The sequence below is a fragment of the Falco peregrinus genome, chromosome 7 (assembly GCF_023634155.1).
Source record: "Falco peregrinus isolate bFalPer1 chromosome 7, bFalPer1.pri, whole genome shotgun sequence".
Classification (NCBI taxonomy): domain Eukaryota; kingdom Metazoa; phylum Chordata; class Aves; order Falconiformes; family Falconidae; genus Falco; species Falco peregrinus.
Window position 1 is genome coordinate 18,391,600 of NC_073727.1, and position 10,239 is coordinate 18,401,838.

Sequence of the window (10,239 nt, forward strand, 5' to 3'; positions counted from 1 at the left end):
CAAAGAAAGATCCCGAGTGAGAAACTTGGGGAAACTGCATGATGGCAGTCCGAAGCGTAGACGATGGGTACATGTGTGACAGTCCTCTCTGCACTGTGGACAGACAGCTCTGAGCTTGCAGAGTCGATACTGGGTGTAAGCTCTCTTCCTGCTTTCTCTTCCTGCAGTGCCAACTGATCGTCTGTCAGATGAGCAGCACGCGCTGCCAGCCTCTGAACTGGATGCTGCTCCCCATAGCAGTGGTGCTGTTCGTGGTGATGTTCGGGTTTGCACCAAACAGCGAAACGCTTCTCCTCTACATGTTAACTGCTTTCCTCACCCTGGCGCACATCCACTACGGAGTGGTCGTGGTAGGTGGACTCAGCACATGGGCTTTGGGCTTGGCTGCTGTGCTGTGCCTGCGGGCTTTCCTTGGGAGCTACTGCTCTTTGGGGCAGAGAATACTCTGCTTAAAAATGGGAATGTCATTGGGAATGGTGCTGTGTCATGCTGTCTGTGACCATATGAAACCTGAGATGACATTCTTGCAAGAGGCTTGTGCAGGCTGTCACATGGGTTTTAAGCAAGCAACATGCAATGTGACAGGGGCTGTTGTACCAGAGATTAGTTTGAAACGCATACTTGCACCTCTGCTGCCATGTTTAACTCATCCTGGCTGTGGTTGCAGCTTAGTGACCGGCTTGTGGGGTGTAAGCCAGCGTGGGTGACCCACACCCTTGGGGAGTGGGAACAGCGGCTCCAGTAGATACCCTGAGCAGCAGATGCTGTGTCTGCACATCAGGCAGAAATGCTTAATTTGGGAGTCTTTGTATAAGAAGTTAAACTGCTGGTGGTGTTACTTTGGTCGATGAGTTTGATCTGCGACCTTGCTGATCTGCCCTGTGCTGGAGTCTCTTGGAGAGCCAGGATGGAGGGGGGATGTCCCTGCTAGGGGAAGTGGGACACTGCAGCTGCAACATCTTCGGCCCTGCTGCAAGGGCTGTGTAGACATCCAGGGACCAATTTGCTCCCCTTGCTCTGTGCCAGCTCTGCCTGACTCCCTGAGTTTTGGTTAAGAGAGAAAACTGGGAGACTGAGTCTCACTAGAAATGCCCCAAGAAGCTGCTGAGGAAGGAGGGTGAGGGACCTGATGTCCCCCGCAGAGCTGGCCTCCGCCACGTGCATACACCCTCCTTGGGAAGCCCTGTCCCTTGGGAAACCCATCGCTAATGTGGGGCCTCCGGAGTCGAGTTTGAACTGTAATTACAGCAAAGAAGTAATAGCCAGGTTGTCTTGTCTTTCCAATTAGTGTAATGAGGCTTCTATGCAAGAAGGATTTGAATAGCTAAGAAGCTTAAATAAATTTGGTCTTGGAATCATAGCTGGAGAGGGGGACTGGCTGGATGGTGTAACCATCCTTCCCAGGCTTGTCCATCCCCTGCAGTGAGCTTCTGAGTGCTCTGCTCCCCTGAGTTTGTGTTCCCCTCCTTCCCCCCACCAGCTTTCCAAGGGCCCATCTGTGCAGTCTTCTCTGTGAGGATAAAAGAAGCTTTGAGCTGAAGAGCCTTTTAAGGCTCTGTGAGTGGGCTGTAATCCCAAACTGCTCTGAGTTTGGGAGTAATGATGAGGAATAAACCCCTCTGCCCAGCTCAGCCGCTGGTGCTGCTCAGCTCTGCTTGCTCTTGGTTCTGCAGTGGCCGTTACTTTGCAGGCAGCAGGTGCCAGTGCCACGCCATCCGTTTTATCCTCCTGCCTGCAGTTCTCCGTACCGTGCCTGAAAGCTCGTGTCCTGGTGCAGCTCTTGGCCCTCTGTAGTTTTCTCATGTCCTCAAAAGAGGTGGTGAAAGCTTCTTCTAAAGGCTGGTGTAAAATGATACAAAATCTGGTGTTGGGTTCCTCTCCTTTTTGTGACCTTCCTGTGTGTGTCTGCACGGTTAATGTGAAGTACCCAGCCCCCAGTTTTACTTGCAGGTGGATTCAGGGAGCAATCTTTCATATAGATAGCTGCGGTGATCAGATTGATTAAGCAAAACAATAAAAATATCGCTGGGAGGGGCAGAGAGGGAGCAGAACCGCAGGGTAAAATGGTGCGTGCCTGGGCTCAGGGCAGGTGTTTCAGGCTCCTGCCCCTGAGGGTGGCAGGAAATGGAGGTGAGTCCGCTCCTGGATAGCCCAGGCTGTTACTTGGGAAGGTATGGGAAGGGAGCAAGACTGCAGCCTGTGGAGCCACGCACCTGGCCAGCCCCAGTGTCGAGCTGACAGGGACAGGGCTTGGCTCCTGAGCAGGGCAGCCTGGTTGGCCCCATAGCACAAAAGAGAGGCTGTGGTCCAGATCTGCTGTGCCCATGGGGAGCAGGTAGGGTGGGCAATGGCAGGGAAAGTGAGTGCAGGAAAGTGGCAGGGGCTTTGCTGGCTACAGGGAACGGGTCTGGTGCTCTGCCCACATTCCTCCTTGTCCCTCTGAGCCTTGCTAACCTAGTCCTGTTGTCTGCTTTGTCCCCAGGTGAGCCAGCTGAGCAGGCACTTCAATATACGGCCCTTCTCACTAAAGAAGCCCACAGCAGATTGACTAGGAGTGGAGGAAGAGAAAATCAGCTTGCGGTCTGCAGAAGTACTGTAAATAACCGCTGGAAATACCTGTAAATACTTCAACCATCACCACAGATCTAAACCTATCCTCTGGAAAGACATCAGGGCAAAGTACGCACGGTATCTAGTGCAGCCAGGGCAGGACTGGCATGGGGCAGCCCCTGCTGCTGTTTGATGAATGTAAGCTTTCGGTTTTGGGTGAAACTGGATGAGGAGGGTAACCTTTCAGGTCACTATTACTGTATATTAGACCAGCTGAATGTTCCCAGTGAAACCTCGGACTGAGTCTCTTGGTCAGGTGGAGCTGATTGAGAGTGCAGGTGGTTTTACCTGAGCAAAGCATCTTGGCCTGTCACCAAAACCCACATAATGGCTGATTTCTAAAAGGTCAGGGGAACATCCTGGTGGTTGGGGGAGTTTGTCTGCCCCTATTCCTGCTAGACAGCCCTTGACCTGGGCTGGGACTTAGGGAGCAGATGGTGACAGTTCTCCCACATTCTGTCCTGCCTTCCTGCATTCACCTATTTGCTATTTGGGCAAATACTTGCACCTTTTTTCTTTTCTTTTCTTTTTTTTTTTCCCCCAAGAGGGGGAAAAAAAAAAAGAAACACCACACAAAACTTCTAGTAATACTCTGCTTGGGGGCCTTAAAACATCAGGGCTCAATTTCTTGTAAAAGCAGGAAGGCAGCTTCTGCCTCCTTGGCTCGAGCTGTGGATATCTGGGACCACATCTCGACTGTGTTCCTGTTTGTGTGTGTTCCCCGCCTGAGTGTGGGGTCTGGGCTCTGGTCAGCAGCAGGAAGAGGCTTACACCAGCCTAACACAGAGCCAGACTCCCCCCCTCTTCCTACCACTATGAACTTGCTGTTTCAGGTTGGCTGTGCTGGGTCATTGCATGCTGCCTGAGCCTCTTCCTTTGTAGCAGCACAGCCAGTCTTGGTTTGCACATCGCCCTTCCCACCAGACCATCAACAGCAGCAAATCCACCACTTAGAGAAGCACGTTAATAAGTGTTGTGTTGGTTGTGCGTGCAGTTTCAGAAAGCTCACAGGTGTATGTGTGGTGGAGTCCTTTCCGAGTATCACTTCATTTTCAAAACAGTTGTCCCCAGCGGCTGCATGTCTCATCCAGAGATATATTTGTTTACTGTCCATTTGTAAAAGACGTTTGCATTGATTGTTTTTTTTTTTAATTTGTTTTTGTAATTGAGTTAAGAGTGGGGTGGTGAAGACTGAATGCTGATTTTCTTTTCTGTTCACTTTATTTAATGAAGACCTGTGCTTGAATGAAGAGTGTAGCTTAAACCCAGGCTCTGGAAAGGCTGCATCCGGAAGCGAACAAGCGCAGCAGGTTGTGCATATGTAATTTACCATGGGAACAAAGTCACTTATACATTGATTATTGTGCAACGTGGTTCATGGAAGCTTGGTCACAGCATTTTCCTTCTGCAGGTGAAGACTCCTCCTGCTTTAGGAAACCTTCAAACTGTAACTAGTATTTAATGCTTTTTCTTTTGTAAATTTGAGTCATTGTCATGCAGAGTATGAGACTTGAAATCCTGAGGCGAGCTCGTGCATTCACAGGGTGTGACATTGGGGTTGCTCAGTCACGGTACACCCTGGGAGGAACGCGCTGGTGCGTTCGTCTGGGCTGACATTGCGGGAGGGCTCGGCTGAACGTCTGCGTGCTCCTGTGTCTGTATGGCTATGGCGCGTCTGGGAAGGGTGCCTAATCTGGGAGAGGGGGCAAATGGTTTTCAGAGTTTATTAAATAAAGTAGCTTACTCCTATATATTTTACTGACATTGTACAGAAAAAAAAAAAAAACCCTAAGCATACAAATGAATTGGGCTGTGCTTGAATTTTTTACTTACTATTTAATGAAATACAGTTATGAAGGGAGATAAATTTAAGTCACACTCACACAAGAACTACAGGGAATCTTAAAACGGGACACAACACTTATCTATGGGACATGTTCAAGTAGCAGATGGACCAGTACTAATGCTGTGAGAAGTTGTCTGATCTTAAATCTTAGGATGTCACTTTGTCTCCATAATACGCTGTTTGTCTGTCATCTCACCTAGCTGTGAGCTGGTGTGTATTACAGCACGTAATATACCCTGAAAAAACCCTTTGTGAAGTTACAAACATGGAAGCAGGACTTCCTGTCTAAAATCCTGCAAATGCTTGTCATGCTGTAGGAGAAACCTGTCTCAAAAACTGGAACCGCTTCATGTCTGACAGGCTTTATCTTTGGAGAGTCCTGGATTTTTGGTGCCTTAATTTATTGCACCTTAAAACTAGAAAAAATATCTCCTTGAATCAGTGCTGGTAAACAGGCTTGCTTGTCTCTAGTACTACCAGGCTTGTGCTGGAGTGAGGAGAGTGGGTCTGACCTCGGTGCACGTATGGCTCTGTTCCCAGCTCATGCTGCTGCAAAGCTGCAGGAGGTTCTGCTTGGGCTGTTAGAAATTAAGTGATTTCTGCTCCCGCATTTTGGGAGGGGAATGGAAACACACAGAAAGACCAATCCATTGTGCCGTGGTGGGATGCGGCATGCTGAGAAACTACTTATTATTAATAACGGTTTTAAGCCTTGAGAATAAATATATTCCTTGTGAACAGCATCTGAGGGTGGTTGTGTCACGGTGGTGGTTGCTTTCCTTGTTGGCTAGACTCTGCACTTGTGCTGGGATGTGCTCTTTGGGGTGGGACAGGGTCATGCACGGTCTGGGTAGGATGTGTGCTTGCTCCTCAGCTCCTGCCTGCTATTTGAAGGCTGATCCATGTTGCCTCTTCTTCCAGGGATAGTGTTAGTCGTATTTTCTTAATTACTGATGGACCTGCTGAGTTGGTAACAGCACTGTCTTAAGCTTTCCTAAATCTCTTTTGCACATTTTATCTCAATACAGAGTGTTACCAGGAAAAAAAAAACTGTTCAGGGAGGTGTGTGGTCTTTTGAGACCCACTGGGATGTCTGTCTCCTGGCCTCTGGATCCAGGCAGGACTTTGTGCTGTGGGAAGAGGTGGTGGCACTGCCAGCTCCTCCTGGTCCTTGCCATGCTGTGTCCAGTCAGCCTTTGCTCTGAGGCAGGTTTTTGTGGGAGCCTGGGACACACCAATGTGTTGACGCAGGACTTGCACAGCCAAGGCAGAGGCAGCTTTGCTTGCAGGCCTTTTTCGTTTCGGTCTTGTGGTTCAGGAGCTGGGGCTCCTGCCTCTGCACCGCGCCACGGACCTAGAGCAGGAATTCACAAGCAGAGCCGGGGCTGAGGGTGAAGTGCAGGTTTTGGGATCTCCTGGGGTTTGGCCAAAAGTTGTTTTTAGTGCAACGACCACATTTTACAAGAACAAATGCTGCAGCTGAGCTGTGGGCCTACAAACAAGCACCTACGTGCTGTGGTTTTCAGCTTGTTCCTTCCTCCGGTGTGTCTGTGCCACAGCTAACACGTCTCTTTTGCAGCCGGTCACTGCAGGGGCTCGACAGCAGTCCCTCCACTTGTAAACATCCATCACCTGATAACAGGCAGCTTTACCAGAGCCAGGGGAGCAGCATGTTGTAAGCATGAGCTTCTGAGGCTCTGGAAACATGTATTTAAGCTCCTTAAATAGAGCTGGTCTGATGTTACCTCCTGGGTGTGTCGAGTACCTGCAGCGTGTGGTCTGAGAGCGGCTTTGATCTCAGTTGGGTCAGTTCTAGCAAGGCCTCTAAACAATTCTCCTCTGAGAGCATCTGTGGCTGCTTGCAATAGACCTGGCAAGTCTCTAGAGAAGTAGTGTTTTTTTTAGAAAGTGGCTCAGATATTTTTTTTTTTCATACACGGGTCCAAGGGAACAGTTGATTTGTGTGCAGCCGTGAGTGGAGCTCTGGTCGCCTTAGGCCATAGCTGAACTGTCCATGGGGTTTCTGTATCCTGAAACCTGCAGGAGCTTCCCTGAAACAGTCTTGTTTCCGGTTGTCCCTTTTTGCTTAGCATGCGTGGCTTGCTTGAGAAGCAGGAGTCCCTCAGTGCACCAGGGTTCCCTTACAACCCCCCATCCCAAAATCTTCCAGTGCAGTGTGTCAGCCTTGCTGTGGTGCCATGGGCCAGTGGTGGGGATGAAGCTGGGTCGGCTAAAAGCTTATTTACTTTTTTGCTTTTCTAATGCAGATCCACAGCCTGCTGCCTTGGCTCCTCCTGCTTTTGCCCACCTGTTCTACCTCACCATGCTGTGTTGAAGCAGCAGCTGAGGTGACGTGGAGGCGGTTCTTGGTGGGACATAGTGACAATGGGTGCCACGCTGACCTCTTTGCTTTTAGAAGAGGTCACTGCTACTTAGTAGAAGACCCTTTGGCCCACGCAGTGGGGTCAGACTAGGCTTGAGAGGCTGCTAGGCTGGTCTTGAGGAGGCGGTCAGGGCATCACTGCCCTGGAGCAGAGGCTCTCGGTGAAATTTGCTGCTCACCTTGTAAGGTGCTGTTCGTCTTGGCCAGTGGCATTCATGGTGGCCATTTGGTGGGAGCTGGTGCTATGCTTCAGGCTGGAGACCTCATCCACAGAGTAGTTCGGGTTGGAAGGGACCTTAAAGATCAGCTAGATCCAACCCCCCTGCCATGGCCATGAATGCTTTCCACTAGACTGGGTTGCTCAAAGCCATATCCAGCCTGGTCTTGAACACTTCCAGTGGTCTACCCTGCCTTCCCTCCCTCCCAGCAGGGAGACTGACCTGCTTCTGTCCCTCAAGCTCTTAGTTGAAGCGGGTGCTGATCTCAGCAGTGGTCCGTGTTGCGCTGGCACCAGCCCCTCTGGAAGGAGGGTGGTGGGTCCCAGGCTGGTTTCGGCTCTGGTCTTTTAAGAGTGTGCTGCATCGCTCTCTTCTACAGCTGTAACCCTGCACGTAAAGGCAAAGCAAGGCAGCAGCGTCAAACCCAACCTGCAGGAGCGGGGTGGACCCAGGGCATTTCAGACTCAACCCTTACCTCTTGAGTGGTTTTGCAAACAGTCCCTGCTCTCCGGCCCTCTGCTATAAATGCAGGACAGAGACCTTCTCTGCAGCCCTTCAGAGCGTCTTCAAAGGCACCTTTCTGTGGCTATTCACTTTTCCTAGGCAGGGTGGGAAAGGAGTTAGTGATGCTGCCTTGTCCTTCTGGAAACAAAGTTGGAGGCACAAAGTGGGCCCTCCTGCTCCGTCTTCTGCCACCGACCCTCTGTGCAGTGGGGCTGGAGAGGCAGTGCTGCTGGCTGCTGTCCCAGTTCCCAGGACTGGGGGGGCTGTGAAATGATGCAGGGAAAGATGCGTTTGGTGCTTGTGATGCTATGGTGGTTTGGTTCTGTCCATTCCCCCCTGAGCCTTTCAGAGGAGCCGCTGTCACACTGACAGCAGCAGCCTGGCTGCCCTGGGACTCTGGGTGCTCTGCCGGGCTCCTCACCGGAGCCAAGCGAGCTCAGTCCCTTGACGCAGGGGTACCCCTAAAGAGACATCAGATCAAGCAGCCTGGCCACATTCCCAGGGAGCCTGATCACATCCCCGGAGTCCTGTCTCTGGGAGTTTAGGTACTGCAGTGATTTGAATTCCAGTCTGTTAAATGCTATTACTGAAATATTTATTGTGTTTAAACCAAACAAAAAACTATTATTCAGTAAAGAATAAAATTTTCCAAGCCTTTTAATGGTGTTTGCCTTTGTTTTTCTTTCTTTCTTCCTTTCTGCTGAGCAGGCAGCCCACCACACAGGGCAGGTTTGGGCACAGCAGTGCCCACGCTGGAGCTGCAGCCCTGCTTTGAGTGGCTGTGCTTGTTGCAGCCGAGGTGGAAAAACTCCGGCTTGGAGTGATGGGTTTTATTCACCTGCTGTGTCAGGCTGCAGCTGTGGTGCTTGGCAAGGTGCTGCAGGGCAGGGAGTGAGCTGGCTGCAGCACCAGGGAAGATGTGGAAGGAGAAGGCAGCATTGCCTTGGGCTGTGCCTGCCCCATGGCACTCTCCTGGGATAATGGGACCTTGGGCTGTGGTACAGGGATATGGGGGTCCATGGAGAGGTGCAGCATCCTCTTTTAGCTGAAACTCTGACATCCCAAAGGCTTCTTCCCTTTGCTCTGCTATTTCATGAGCCAGCAGTGTGTCCTCATGGTCAAAGGGCCAGTGGGATCCTGGGGTGCATTGGGAGGAATGTGGCCAGCAGGTCGAGGGAGGTGGTCCTCCCCCTCTGCTCTGCCCTGGTGGGGCCCATCTGGAGCTCTGGGTCCAGTGCTGGGCTCCCCAGTTCCAGAGAGACATGGACAGACAGGAGAGAGTTCAGGGAAGGGCCATGAAGGCGACAAAGCCTCTGGAGCATCTCTCCTAGGAGGAAAGGCTGTGGGAGCTGGGGCTGTTCAGCCTGGGCAGGAGAAGGCTGAGAGGGGACCTGAGCGATGCACACAGGTACCTTAAGGGCCAGTGTCAGGGGGCCGGGGCCGGGCTCTTGTCAGCGGTGCCCAGCGACAGGACAAGGGGCAACGGGCACAAACTGCAGCACAGGGAGCTCCGTGGGGAGGGCAGGAAAAACTTCTTTCCCTTGAGGGTGCCGGAGCACGGGGACAGGCTGCCCAGAGAGGCTGTGCAGTCTCCTTCTCTGGGGACGTCCAGAGCCCGCCTGGCTGCGGCCCTGTGCGGCTGCTTGAGCAGGGGTGGGCTGGGTGGTCCCAGGGGTCCCTGCCCATCCCCACCACCCTGTGGTGCTGCGAAAATGCAGGGCACGAAACATGGACAGAGGTGATGCGTTTCGCCGGACAACCCTTTCCTGCCCCATTGAAGCCAGGGTCATGGCTTGCTTCAACCACAGCTCATGGATGTGGTGCTCACCCCAAATGGGCTCAGGAAGGTGCCCCAGCAGAGGGAGGAGGTGAGTGTTGCTGGAAACCACTGTTTTCCTGGCATCAGTGTGGCTGCCCCAACAAGTCAGGACTCAGCTCTGCCCCAGCAAAGCCACCTGTGATCACAGCAAGCTCTTAATGCTGTCGTCTTCGGTGCTAATCAGGGTGATCCCTGCTTTATCCCTGTGTCAGCGTGGCAGGGGTTGCTCACAGGGGAATAAGCTGCTGTCGGTGGCTGCGTGCCCTGGACAGGAGACCACAGATACCCAATAAAGCCAAGGAAGCTGAGGTCAGGAATTAGGAAGAATGTCCTCTCGAGCCCCTGACTGACTTTCTTATGGGGTGAGTGGAGTCATGGCCCTTCTGGGTCACCCAGTGTCAGATCAGGAGGACTGTGCTGGGACGTGGAAGTGGCCAGGGACATGGTCCTTGCTCCGGTGGGTGGCCAGGGAAGGCTGCGGCAGGGGAAGGGAGAGGAACTGCCTTCTTCCTTCCAAACACACACCTTGGGCTGGGAGGGAGGGCATCTTAGTTTGTGGCCACCAAATCACATCAAAATTCAGCCAGACCTGGAGGTCTGAGTTGCTGCTCTCTGTGTGCAGCTCCAGGCATGCCCAGGAAGGCACACAGGCGGCACAGGGCTAAATGGAGAGGCATGAACTGGTGGGAGCTTCAGTCAGGGCCAATCTGAGGGCAGAAGGTAATGCTTCTACTCCAGAAGCTCCTGGGCGACCCAGCAGACTGGCTGAGAAGTGCTGGATACATATCCCATGCCCAAAGTTCCCTCTCTGTGCCCTTTTGTTGGCAGAAAGGAGGACAGGGTTGGCAGTAGCGGGAGT

At 52.2% G+C, this 10,239-nt stretch overlaps 1 protein-coding gene across 3 annotated transcripts in view; it reads left to right on the top strand.

Annotated features, from left to right (window-relative positions):
- SELENOI (selenoprotein I) overlaps positions 1-8,222 on the top strand; it is a 34,935-nt gene extending 26,713 nt beyond the window's left edge. For 2 of the 3 annotated variants that reach the window (XM_055810437.1, XM_055810434.1), the window contains exons 9-10: positions 168-350; positions 2,483-8,222. In XM_055810437.1, coding sequence (XP_055666412.1) covers positions 168-350; positions 2,483-2,599 — 300 coding nt within the window. In that variant the 3' untranslated portion in view covers positions 2,600-8,222. The remainder of the gene's footprint in view (positions 1-167; positions 351-2,482) is intronic. The other variant, XM_055810435.1, reaches the window with a different exon arrangement.
- Positions 8,223-10,239: the final 2,017 nt, after the last annotated feature.